At 43.7% G+C, this 13,989-nt stretch overlaps 1 protein-coding gene across 1 annotated transcript in view; it reads right to left on the bottom strand.

The window, feature by feature from the left end:
- The window catches only part of MARCO (macrophage receptor with collagenous structure), a gene marked incomplete at both ends in the record, with an annotated part of 38,568 nt that extends 31,506 nt beyond the window's left edge, over positions 1 to 7,062 (bottom strand). The window contains one exon of the mRNA XM_080689402.1: positions 6,954 to 7,062. Within this exon, the coding sequence (XP_080545528.1) occupies positions 6,954 to 7,062 (109 nt within the window). The remainder of the gene's footprint in view (positions 1 to 6,953) is intronic.
- Between the last annotated feature and the right edge of the window lie 6,927 nt (positions 7,063 to 13,989).

The following is a 13,989-nucleotide window of genomic DNA, read 5'->3' as shown; positions in this document are numbered from 1 at the left end:
CTTCTAGAAATCTCTGATTTTCTGTTTTATCGGGTTCTGATGTTGTGGGGTTGTGGGCATTCATTGCTCCAGTATTATTCCTCTTTCCCATGATTTCGGAAGTTTGTGCCTTCTCTGGGTTCTTCCCTTGGGTCACTATGACTTCACTTAAGGTGTTCTGGATCTCGAGTCAGTAGTATCTCAGACCCCACTACTCCTTTACTGGGTTGTATCACAGAGTCTCTGACCCAGGGAGTCGATAGAGGCTGCTTTAAACTATGGGGGGGTGCCAGGCTGCACGTTCTCCTATGGTGTGATATCACTGCCACTGCCCCTCCCCCACTGGATCAAGTCCCAGGGTGTACAGTACTGGGATTTCTCCTCTGTGGCCCGCAATTTGACTCACTGTTCTTGAGTACGCAGATGTAGCCGTACTGGATTCGGTGAATTCTCTGCTGCTGCCACCGGTGGCAATATGGCGCCGCTGCCACGCCCTCGGCCGTGAGGCTGCCGTATTTCTCCTTGGTTTTGATTTCCACTCTGAATCCCTGCGGCGTGTGCTGAGCTCAGCCACTGGGAGCTTTAGATTTTACCTGCGGCGAAAAATCCTGCCTGGCTGTTCCGCAGTGGCTCACCTCGGCTTGCTGTAGCCGTCTGGTGAATTTGCTGCTGCCGCCGTCAGTATAGCACTGCTGCCGCATCCTCGGGCATGAGGCCGGTTATCTCCTCTGTGGCTCTGAGCTCTGTTCTCAGTCCGCTTTCTCTCTGGAGCCTGGTGATTTTTTTGTTTCTCTGGTGATGGTGTTTTCTGGCTATGAAAGGCGCTGATTTTGTGGTAATGGAGATTGGTTGTTAGCGGGGCTCTTAAGCCCCGCTTTTCTCGGTCGCCATCTTCCCGGAAGTCGAGAAAAATCTCTAAAACACACAATTTACTTAAACATATCGAAGTCAACCACTAAGCCAAGCAAGGGAGGGAGGGACGGGGAGGGAATGGGGTGGGAATTGGGTAGGGGTTAAATCAATGATGTATACATGTCTGTACACACAAGGTTTTTACCCCAATATGATGTATGAATATAATTTACCAATAAAAATTTAAAAAAATAAATTTATGACAAAATAAAAGGATTAAGAAAAAAAGAATTGAATGAAATTGAAAGTACAATGAGGTGCATCTAAAGAGGCCCTGAGAAGGAAATTAAGAGCATTAAATGCTTACATTGAAAATGAGAAAGGTCTCCAATTAACAAATTTCCTACCTCAAGCAACTAGAGACAGGCGTAATGGTATACACTTGTAATCCCAGTACTTGGGTGGTTGAGACAGGAGGACCACAGGTTCGAGGCCATCCTCAGCTATTTAGTGAGGCCCTTCACAGATTAGTGAAATTCTGTTTCAAAATATAGAATAAAAATTAGGAGGGGTATAGCTTGGAAGTAAAATGCCCCTGGGTTTAATCCCTAGCACCACCAAAAATAAACAAACAGACAAAAACCTAGAAAAACAAATAAGCTTTAATCAACCAGGAAGAAGGAAATAATAAATAATAAAGGTTAAGAACAGAAATCAGCAAAATTTTGAATAGAAAACCAAAAGAGAAAATCAGTAAAACAAAAAGCTAGTTCTTTGAACAGTCAATAAAAAAGAAACAAGATGTAAACCATCAATATAAAAAAATGAGATAGTATTTTACTACAAGCTTGTAGACATTCAAAATAAATAGGAACATACTATTATTAACTTTATGCTTACAATTTAAAGGAAATTGGTAGTTCCTCAAAAGCCACAAGCTACCAAAATACAACCAAGATAAAATAGAATCTGAATATCTATTATCACTAAATAAATTTAATTTTATTTAAAAACCTGCCAAAAAGAAATATTCAGGTCCACATATTTTTCTGGCATGTCTTAATAATTATTTGAAGAAGAATTGGGATCAACTTTATAGTTTCTTACAGAAAAAAATAGAAGAGGAAAGAATACTTCTTAATTCCTTTTGTGAGGCCAGAATTATCCCATGTAAAAATCCTGCAGAGAAACACACACACCATACCAATACTTCTCAGAACATTTAACACTAACATCAAAAAAGTTTTTATCCTAATATTGGGAACAAAGTAAAAAAAAAAGTCCATTCTCATTCTCTTATTCAAGATAGTACTGGGGAGTTCTAGCTGGTGCAATAAAGAGAAAGAAGAAGGCTAGATGTGGTGGCTCACACTTGTAATCTCAACATTCAGGAGGCAGAGCCCAGAGGACTGTGGTTCTCAGACAGCTTCAGCTACTTAGCGAGGCCCTTCACAACTCAGTGAGACCATGTTTCAAAAATAGACTAAAAAATAAGGCTGGGGATGTATATAGAAGGTACAATGCCCCTGGGTTCCGTCCCCAGTACTGCAGAGAGAGAGAGAGAGAGAGAGAGAGAGAGAGAGAGAGAGAGAGAGAGAGAGAGAGAGAAGGAGGGAGGGAGAGAAGGAGGGAGGGAGGGAGGACGAGGAGGAGAGGAAGAGGAAGAGGAAGAGGAAGAAGAAGAAGAAGAAGAAGAAGAAGAAGAAGAAGAAGAAGAAGAAGAAGAAGAAGAAGAAGAAGAAGAAGAAATAAAAGACAGGAAGCACGAAGCACGAAGACTGGAAAGGAACAAATAAAAATGTTTCTCTCCAGAAGTGATTATATACATAAAAGTTCTTAGAAAAACTAGAACCAATGAGTAAGTCCACAAAAGTTGCAGAATATAAGATTAGTATATAAAACTCAATCATATTTATATATACTAACAACAACAACAACAACAAAAAACACACAAGGGGAAACCAAAACTTAAACACAGTAGCATTAGTTGGGTGAGGTGGTACACATCTGTAATACTGGAGATAGACTTAGGAGGCTGAGTCAGGAGGATCATAAGTTTGAGGCCAGCCTGAGCAACTTAGTGAGAACCTGTCCAAAAACAAACAAACAAACAAACAAACAAACAAAAACAGAGGGGTAGAGTATCCCTGGATTCAATCTGCAGTTAAAAAAAATCCCACAGTAACACTGATAATCACTCCAGAGAAGATGAAATCTAAGAAAATGTGTACAGAATCTATATGTTGAAAATTATAAAATTCTGGGGTTTAAAAAAAAACTAAGACTTAAAGAAATAAAAGACATACTATGTTTATGGTTTTAAGTCTGAATGTATTAATGATGTCAATTCTCCCTACATTTATCTGTAAGTTTCACACAATTCCTATCAAAATCCCAGCAAGGATTTTTACTGTTTTTGGTGGTAGTGGTGTTGGTTATAGACAATATGGCACTAAAATTTATATGGAAAAACCAAGCCCTTTATCTTAAAAATAAAGATAAAGTGTGAGGAATAATTCTGGTGTTAAATCTTAAGATATAGCTATGGTAATTGGTACAGTTGGTAATGGTAGAGGGATAGTCACATTGATCAATGGAACAAAATAAAAAAAAAAACAGAAATAGACCCACACAAATTTGCCCAACCAATTTTTGTCAAAGATAGAAAAGCAATTCAGTGGCAGATGAATAGGCTTTTCAACAAACTACATAGAGGCAGCTGAATATCCACAAGCAGGAAAAAGGGGTGGGGCTCATATAAGGCCTTAGAGACTTAATTGTAAAATGTAAAACTATACACATTTAATAAAACATAGGAGAAATTCTTTAGGACCTGGGACTAGTTGAACAGTTCTTAGACCTGACCAAAAGCACAATATATGAAAGAAAGATTGTTCAGTTCTATGGACCTCACCGGAATAAACAACCCTTGCTGTGCCAAATACACTGCTAAAAGGACAAAGACACAAGTTTTAGACTGGGAGAAAATGTGCAAACCACATTTTTGACAAAGGACTTATATCTAAAAAATATAAAGAACTCTCAGCGCTGAGGATATAACTCAGTAGTAGAGCATTTGCTTAGCATGAGTAAGGGGCCCTGGACTCCCCAGAACTGGAAACACACACACACACACACACACACACACACACACACACACACACAATTAAACAGTAAAAAGAAAAACCCCAAACAATCCAAATAAAACATAGGCAAGCTGGGCATGGTGGTGCACGCTTGTAATCCCCGCGCTTGGGAGGCGGAGACAGGAGGATCGCACAGGTTCGAAGCCAGCCGTGCTGGCTTAAGAGACTCTGTTTCCAAATAAGAAAAGTATAAAAATAGGTCTGGGAGTGTAGCCCGGAGGTAGAAGGGTTTCCAGGAACCCCAGTACTACACACACACACACAAAAAAAAAAAAAAAATAGGCAAAAGACTTGAAAAGATAGCTCAATAAAATAAAGTATACAACATTATTGGCCACTAGGAAAATGTAAATTCAAACTGCAATGAATTTGGAAGATGAAGATGGCTAAAATGCCTATGAATTTGGCTAAAATAAACAACAAAGAGAATACCAAATGCTAAAAGGCTGTAGAGAGACTATGTCAGTTTTATGTTGCTGGTAGAAATACGAAATGGTACAGTCACACTGCAAAATATAACTGCTTCTTGTAAAATCAAGCACACAATTTTTGTATTAGAAGGTAGGAAGTTGTTGGCCAGTTGTGGTAGCCCATGCCCATAATCCCAGTACTTGGGAGGCTGAGACAAGAGGATTGCAGGTTTGAGTTCAGGATCGGCAACTTAGCAAGGCCCTCTACAACTTAGTAAAATCCTGTTTCAAAATCAAAGAATAAATAGGACTGAGGTGTAGCTCAAAGGTAGAAGGTACCTGGGTTCAATCTCTAGTATGAAAGAAAAAAGGCAGAACGTTTACTGCATTAGTTAAATGTTCCATTTACACTGGAGTGGTCATGTTTTGTTGTCATTTGTTTGATTGTTATTAGTTCATGGCACCCACAACTCAAGTTAGAAGTGTGGGGTTCACCCTTGGCCTCTGTACCACCCCTGCCCGGCTGCCCCCCAGTCTTACTGATGGGCTTCCAGTTCTCCTGCAGAACTTGTTCTCTCTTCCTTCCTCAGAGACACTGGCCCTCGTCATGTCTGGCTGCCACACTCTTCTCTGTCCTCATTACTCCATCCAGCCCGTGTCCTGTCTACCATGGTAAGCAGCCCCATGCAAAGCAGAGCTTCTGAGTCCTGTGCCCATCTCTCTAGCTTCACTATTTTCCTCAAGATAAAGCTCACAGTCCGTGATCCCAGCCTTAACTCCATTGGGCTTTCTCTCCAAATTTGGATCCAATGGTATGGAGCTATTTGTATTTTATTGGACTATTCCTTGTGACTATAATATAGACATGTGGTACCTACTCCTGCACCAGGTACTCTCTCTCTCTTTCTAAAACCCTCTTTTTCCTTTTAGTTTTAGAAGAAACATCAGTTCTGACCTCCAGGCCCCACACCTGGGCTGGTTCTTCCATGATGTCTTATGAAAATCTGTTACAGCTGGTGACAAACTAGTATAAAAGAAGTCAGCTTATAATCAGCCCTGAGGCCACCACCACTAAGAGGGGGCTCCTCAAGGCCAGCAGCCATGTTTATTCATGTCTCTTTCCCTGGTGCTGAGTATGGTGCCTAACAGGTAGCAAGTGTTGAATATGCTTGATTAGCTCAATTTTCTAGAACATTTTCTGTATATTAAAAAATCACCAATAAAGCCGGGCATGGTGATGCACACTTGTAATGCCAGTACTTGGGAGGCTGAGAAAGGAGCATTTGAAGGTTTGCGGCCAGGCTCAGCTACTTAGTGAGGCCCTCTGTAACTTAGTGAGAACCTGTTTCAAAATAAAAATATAAAAAATAGGGCTGGGGGTGTATCTTGGAGGTAGAATTTCCCTGGGTTCAATCCCTACCACCACCACCACCACCACAACAACAACAACATAAATAAATAAATAAATAAATAAATAAATAAATAAATAAATAAAACGTAGTACATTGAATTCTGGAAAGTTCTGAATAGCAAATAATGGTTATAGTCATTCTCACACATGCGTTTATTATCACAACCGTAAATTCCAAAAGACAGTACCCTGGACCCTTCATCTTGGTACTCTCACCAGTTCCAGCCAGGGACCTTCACAGACAGGTGTTGTGTGAGAGAGGTGCCAAGGCCAGGGACAGACAGGCCTGATGTTGCTTCCACATACAGAAATTCCAGGAGCTGGGCGTGGTGGCGCACGCTTGTAATCCCAGCACTTGGGAGGATGAGACAGGAGGATTGTGGTTTGCAGACAGCCTCAGATACTACTTAGTGAGGCCCTTTGCAACTCAGTGACACCCTGTTTCAAAAAAAAAAATAGGGCTGGGGGTGTAGCTTGAACGTAGAATGCCCCTGAGTTCCATCCCCAGTACTGGAAAGAAAGAAGAAAGAAAGAAAGAAAGAAAGAAAGAAAGAAAGAAAGAAAGAAAGAAAGAAAGAGAGAAAGGAAGAAAGGAAGGAAGGAAGAGAAGAAAATTAATTCTAAAAAAGCCTTGGAAGACCATTCCAACAGAATTTCCTAGAATGGAAAATCAGATATTGCCTGTGGAAAGTAAACTTACCTGACTCTCAATGCTACAAATTCTAGATTTAAAAAGTATTTCATCTCTGTAACACTAAGAGAGAAAATAAAGGCAACAGGGATTGACTGGATTTTTTAAACCTCACTCTAAGACAAACTATGGATGAAGCTATGGATACAGCCTAGTCAACATGAAACAAAGAATGTGCCTCCAGATCAGCAGGTCAGGTACAGCAGAGCACCAGAGAGCATACTTAAATATAATTTAAATACATGGGGGAGTTTTCTTTTTTTAAAAATCCTCAATGCTAAAGATATAGCATTTGTTGCCAGCATTCTGGAAATTTCAGGCCGACACATTCTAGACTGGTACATTGAAAGTCAAGCAAAAGCACCAGTGGCACAAACCTAGACTTCCCAACCATCTGTCTCTTCTGTCTCCACAGCAGAAAACAAGTGACCATGCCTCTCTGTGACTGGGAAGTGGTACTTTACCATTGATCTCGAAGGTCTCCTCCATGGAGAACATGGCTTGGCCAAAAGCTGTGTCTTCTTCAATGCTTCCCAAGAACCCTTCCTCCTTGAGGGCTTCCTCATTTTCCATTGCAAAGCTTTATAGGTGGCCAAAGTCCTGGAGCCAGCAGAAATGCTCCCCTAAGAGGAACCACTCATTCCTATCTAGCTGCCACAGCTAGCTGAGACCACACAGGACTTCCCTTTGGCTGTGATTTCTAAATTTGCAAAATGTTTCCTGAACACGATCAAGACTGCGTATTTCTCAAAAATGGGCCCTGCATACGTGGAGCTCCTGCTTAGGGAAGCTGGATCGTGCAGGTTCGAAGCCAGCCACGCGCACTGGCTTAGGAGACCCTGTTTCCAAATAAAAATATAAAAATAGGTCTGGGAGTGTAGCCTGGAGGTAGAAGGGCTTCCAGGAACCCCACTACCACCAAAAAAAAAAGTGGTGAAGACATTTGGGGGGCACTCCCTTGCCCCTGAGTGGGGATGATTCTCCTCCTCCTTTCTGCCTAGTCAAGCCCCACATTTGTCCCAGGCCAGCTGGCTGTCCCAGGATCTTTCCAGCCCACACTGACCTCCTTCAGCTCTTAGAGTTCACCCTTGCAACCCTAAGTGTGGTCCCTGAACTGTGGCATCAGCATCACTTGATAACCTGCGAGACACGCGGTCTTGGCTCCCACCTCATCATCCAGACTGAATCCGAGTCAGTTTAACAAGATCCCTGAATGCACAGTGAAGTGTGAGATGCAGTGCTTCAGACACCTTACATTTCAGCACCTTGTTATAGATCACCTTGCGGTTTCCCCATGTTCTGTGTGTGTGCTGTGCACTCGCATGGGCTCTCCAGCTCTGGTGATGGCTGAGCTCCTCAGACAGGAGATGCTCCTCTCTCTCTCTCTCTCTCTCTCTCTCTCTCTCTCTCTCTCTCTCTCTCTCTCTCTCATGCGAGGCATCCCCACTGAGGATATCATCTAGCATGCTGGCAGAGACAAGATGCTGAGCACTAGAATGGCTGCTTCAAATTCCACCCCTTCCACACAGGAGCTGTGTGAGTGTGGGCAAGTCCTGAGTGTCTCTTTTCTTTGCTGGAAAAAGAAGAAAGACGCTAATGATTGTTGTGAGCGTTTGATGGATCACATCATGGAAGGTGGCTAAGAGTGCACCAGCTACATAATAAGCACTGGGGCCATGTTGTCTTCACTGGAGATGTGGTGAACCTGCCGGGTCCCCAGGAGATGAGGCAGCCTCTGCCTTCACCTGCTCACAGCCAGCGCGCAAGTGGATGTGCATCCAGTGAGCAAGTGGCAGGTGCGGCTGAGAGCACAGGAGTGGCCTGGGTGTAACGGGAAGGGCTTCCCAACCTGGATCAAGCTGGAGGTTTAAAGGAATGATGGAGGTTGCACTGGAGTTAAAAAAAAAAAAAAGGCAAGGGCATCCCGGGGAGGAGAGAGAAATACAGACTCACAGAGATGGGCAGTGGGGGAGGGAACCTTGAGACTTTGAGTATGTTTGGAACAGAACAGGTGAGGAGGAGGGCTGGCAGAGGTGAGAGGGGGCCAGAGAGGTCACTCTCCTTGGCCTGTGACCTGGCAGAAAGTGAAAGGGAAGTCAAATTCAGGAGGACTGGTTCCTGGCAGTTCCCAGTGGTGCCTACAATTTCAACACCGAGGAAATCACTAGTTTCTGCAAAAGTGAGGCACAGAAGCAGGGACAGAAAAAGTCAAGGGGGAAGACTGAAAAGTAAGGAAGTGGAGAGTGCTGGCAGTGCAGGCCAGAAATGGGGAGAGGAGGAGTGGGGATCACAGAGGTTGCCAGGAACACCCCTAGGGGGGAAATCTCCAGCACAGGAACCTGCCCTCCCCACGGCCTCTGCTCCCCAGTCTGCCCCCTCAGCCAGAGGAGATCTTTGAGAACACATAAACCCCATCCCCAGCCAGAGGCTCTAGTCTTAGTAAGTCCCCTGGGCGGCAGCCAGCTGGAGACCACTGAGCAGAAGAATGAAACATGGGCATGCAGCAGGGATTGCTGGGAGCCCTCAGCCTCCATCTGGGGAGGGCTCATTAGACTGAACCATATGAAATTACTGATATTTACTCCTTTCTCACCTGCAGCGAGCAGCTACTTTACATAACTCACCCTAATTCACATCCCCAGTTTTGCCCAGAACCCACAAGTCTTGCTTTCAGAAGATACAGTCCTCAAAAGAAATATTATTTTAAAGTAATGTTTTTAAAAATCAAATTAATTGCCAGGTGTGATGGTGCACATGTGTAATCCCAGTACTTGGGAGGCTGAAACAGGAGGATCACAGGTTCTTGGGCAATCTCAGCTACTTAGTGAGACCCTCTGAAACTTATGAGAACCTGTTTTAAAATAAAGGATAAAAAATAGGATTTGGAGCAGAGCTTAGAGATAGAATGCTCCTGAGCTCAATCTCCAGTAACACACACACACACACACACACACACACACACACACACACACACAAATGCAAGAATCCTAATATCAACATCTTAAAGACAATACCCCATTGCACTTAGAACAGGCCACTCGATCCCCTCATTAACCTGGGTTTCAGCATCCCGGCCATGAGGAATACATGCAGCTGCCCTGTGTGCCATGGAGTGTAGGTGAGGATCTGATAAAAGTACAAGTAGATTTGCAAACCAAGGGCTCCATGTAGAACAGCATAGACTATCCTAATAGTGTCAGCACAGAAGGCCAGCACTGTATTTTTACCCTGAAAAATCCTTTACACCTTCCATAGAGTACAAGACACACAGTTTAGGAAGAATGGTACAGTCTCTTCTCAGCTCCACTCAGACACCTGCAACTCCATGACATGAGTCTTGTCATTTCTTCCCCAGACTAAGTGGTTGATTTGTATCTGGGGACCAGGATGTTCAATAAATGTGGGGTTTGTCTACTTTTGTGGCTAAGTGCATCTAATTGGACTGGAGTGTTTCGACGTGTGTTCGGAGAGGCCCGGATGTAGTTATGTTAGTTCTGATGCTGTCTGAAGTGACAGACAAGAGGCTCAGAGCGCTTCATTAGACAAGAAGAATAGGGTGGGGGAGACCCCAAGAGAGCCACCTTACTCTTGGATCCTGCTCAGAGCTCCATTTTCTCACCACTAGTAGGCCCCAAATTAGTTTAGTGTGTGGGCTGCCTGGCAAATAACCAAAAAAAAAACAAAAAAACAAAAAAAAACCCCACAGCAACCTGGTTCCTGTTACAACTGGGAAGCCGTATTAGCGCTCACACTTAAGGGTTGCAAATAAACCAAGCCATAGCCAGCCAGCAAACCACAGCCGTTCCGGAGCCCCCACCTTACACCATCCATTCTGCAGAGATCATGGCAAGAGGATCCTGGGCTGATGAGAATATACAGGAGACAAATGTTATAAATAGTCTATTGACTTCATTTTTTCTGGCCAGTGTGAGTGGCAATGGTGGTCACACAGTATCCCCAGGCCTAGCTCAGCTCCTGGTGCCTAATAAATATGAGCAAGGCATGGTGGTGGATGCCTGTAATCCCAGTACTTGGGAGGCTGAGACAGGAGGATAGTAGGTTCAAAGCCATCCCCTGCAACTTTGTGAGACTCTCAGCAATTTAGTGAAACCCTGTTTCAAAATTAAACCAAATAAGACATAGGGCTGGGAGTATAGCACAGTGGTAAAATGCCTTGAGTCTACTCCCTAGTACCACAAACAAAAACAAAAACAAAAAACAAACCCAAGAGTAATGACTTCATATTAATTTAAATTTAAAAAAAATCAACAATACAAATAACCATTGATGGGGGAATAACTTGTGGTATGTCCATGTGGTGGACTACTAATCCTCCATAACAAGAAATCAGCCATAACATAGCCCAGTCTCATAATGGATTCATTATGTTGAATCAAAGAAGCTGAACCTCAAGAAGGGTTTCCTGTATGAGTATATTCATACAAGGTTCCAGAACAAACAAAACTCACCTGCAGTGTCAGAAAACAACCATGATGGCTGGAGGTGGGGCAGGGAGAACTGACCGCAAGGAAGCATGGGGGCAATTTCCAGGGTGTTGGAAATATTCTGTATCTTAACTTCAGTATTGGCTACAAAACTCACTGAACTGTATTTTGAAACGTGTGCATTTTATAATATATAAATTATACTCTAATAAAGTTAATTGAAAGACATTGAAGGAAGGCAATGTTAAGAATCATTATTGTTGGACTTTGGCCCAACATGCAGCAGTTTGTCTTTTGAGATTCATCTGGATGGGAGGCGACAGGTGGGGTGTGGCCCTGGCCACTGCACCCACTCTTGTCTGTGTCTAGGATGCGCCCACACTGGGGTGGCTGGATCAGGATTGCAGCTTGTGCTCCAAGAACAGAAGACAGAAAAGAGAAGCAAGTTGCTCCAAAGTGAGACTTGCCTGACACAGGAGCCTGACCTGGGCTCATCAGGGCAAAGAACAGAAAGGCAGTGCTGACTGCAGGGACAGGGGTTCTCCTGGCTCCAGAAGCCATGCCCTGACTTCCTGGAACCTACGATGTTTCAACAGGAAACCAACCCTTTTCTTCTACCAATTAGAAAGCTGATGTAAAAAAAATGTGTCCCTTTCTAGAAAAGGAAACATACTGACCTGTAAATGAACCATGTCTTTTTCCTTTCTCTAAGCAGGTTCAGGGATTGAAGATGTGACGCTGAAGATATGGCAGCAACCAGGCCCTGCAGGTCTCGGCACAAGAATGTGCTAACTATGGCTTGTAAAAAAGGCAAGAGCCGCTGTTGGAGACTTTGCAATTCTGCACAACTGTACCAAGGGTCATCTGTGCTGATTTTCAGTGATCTAAGACAATCCTGCCTGAGCAACCTGGGCTTGACAGCAAACAGAATGAAACAGAGAAGCCAAGAAATCCATCAGAACTAGAGCGGGGAGGTCGTAGTTGGTCATTCTCCATTCAGTCATCAGATGTCTCTGTAATGCCTACAGTGTTCCAAGCTAGGAGTGGTGGCTCAGGCTTGTAATTGCAACACTGGGGAGGCTGGGAGGATCACAGGCTTGTAGCCACCCTCAGCAAATTAGTAAGGCCATGTTTCAAAATTTAAAAAAAAATTAAACAGAGTTGGAGATATAGCCCAGAGGTAGAATAAATCCAGGGGGGATTCAACCCCCAGCACCAAAAATATAGAAAGAGAGAAAGAAAGAAAGGAAAGAAAAAAGAAAAAAAGAGAAAGAAAGAAAGAAAGAAAGAAAGAAAGAAAGAAAGAAAGAAAAGGAAAAGAAGGAAGGCCTGAGAAGAACTAGAGCTTTTGTCTTAGACTGATTCCTAGTGGAGAGACAGCATAATGATTTTTTAAAAATAAGAGTAAATTTGGTGTAAGGGAGATATTATTTTTAGAGTTACCACATCATAATATTTAAATGTCTGTCTCTTAAAAATAACATGGGGCCGGGATGTAGCTCAGTGGCAAAGCGCCTGATTTGCAGGTGTGGCGCTCTGGGTTTGTTCCCCAGTTCCAAAAAAAGACCAAAAGAAAAAAAAAGGGGGGGACTTCCGGGAAGATGGCGACCGAGAAAAGCGGGGCTTAAGAGCCCTGCTAACAACCAATCTCCATTACCACAAAATCAGCGCCTTTCATAGCCAGAAAACACCATCACCAGAGAAACAAAAAAATCACCAGGCTCCAGAGAGAAAGCGGACTGAGAACAGAGTTCAGAGCCACAGAGGAGAAACACTGGCCTCATGCCCGAGGATGCATGGCAGCAGCGCCATACTGCCGGCGCCAGCGGCGAATTCACCGGACGGCTACAGCAAGCTGAGGTGAGCCGCTGCGGAACAGCCAGGTAGGATCTTTCGGCGCACAGAGCATCTAAAGCTCCCAGTGGCTGAGCTCAGCACACGCTGCAGGGACTCAGAGTGGAACTCAAAACCAGAGAAGAAAAAATACGCCAGCCTCACGGCTGAGGGCGTGGCAGTGGCGCCATATTGCCACCGGCGGCAGCAGCAGTGAATTCACCGAGTCCAGTACAGCTACATCTGCGAACTCAAGAACAGTGAGTCAAATTGCGGGCCACAGAGGAGAAATCCCAGTACTGTACGCCCTGGGACTTGACCCAGTGGGGGAGTGGTGGTGGCAGAGATATCACACCATAGGAAAACGTGCAACCTGGCACCCCCCCCCCATAGTCTAAAGCAGCCTCTATCGACTCCCTGGGTCGGAGACTCTGTGATACAACCCAGTAAAGGAGTAGTGGGGTCAGAGATACTACAGACTCGAGATCCAGAGCACCTTAAGCGAAGTCATAGTGACCCAATGGAAGAACCCAGAGAAGGCACAAACTTCCGAAATCATGAGAAAGAGGAATAACACTGGAGCAATGAATGCCCACAACCCCACAACATCAGAACCCGATAAAACAGAAAGTCATAGATTTCTAGAAGATCAAATCAGGAAAATAACTGTAGAAATAATAGAGGTGCTTCGAAAAGAACTCAGAGAGAGCCAAAAAGAGATAAAGGATGCAATTAATGAAGTAAAGGCCTCAATTCAAAGCATGAACAACCGATTAGACCACATGGAGAACAGAATCTCGCTCTTAGAAGATGATCATTCCAAAAATGAACGCAAAGTTTCTAATCTAGAAAAAAATATCCGACAGCAGGAATCTGATATTGAAGAAATATGGGCCCATTTTAAGAGAGCTAACCTAAGAATAATTGGAATAGAGGAGGGAAAAGAACGTGAAACCAAAGGGATCAACAATCTCTTCAAGGAAGTAATAGCAGAAAATTTTCCAAACATAGAGCAAGAGGTTGATACACAGGTCCAGGAAACTTATAGAACTCCCTTTAGACAGGATCGGAGAAGAGGATCCCCACGCCACATAATTGTCAAAATGACCAATGTGGAAGCCAAGCAGAGAATCTTAAAGGCAACAAAAGCAAAGGGCCAAGTGACATTCAGAGGCAAACCAATTAGAATCACTCCAGACTTCCCAAACCAAGTTATGAGAGC

The sequence above is a fragment of the Muscardinus avellanarius genome (genome assembly GCF_963383645.1).
Source record: "Muscardinus avellanarius genome assembly, chromosome: 2".
NCBI classification, from domain to species: domain Eukaryota; kingdom Metazoa; phylum Chordata; class Mammalia; order Rodentia; family Gliridae; genus Muscardinus; species Muscardinus avellanarius.
The sequence above is the reverse complement of the archived record's forward strand: the minus strand, read 5'-3'. Positions and strand labels throughout refer to the sequence as shown.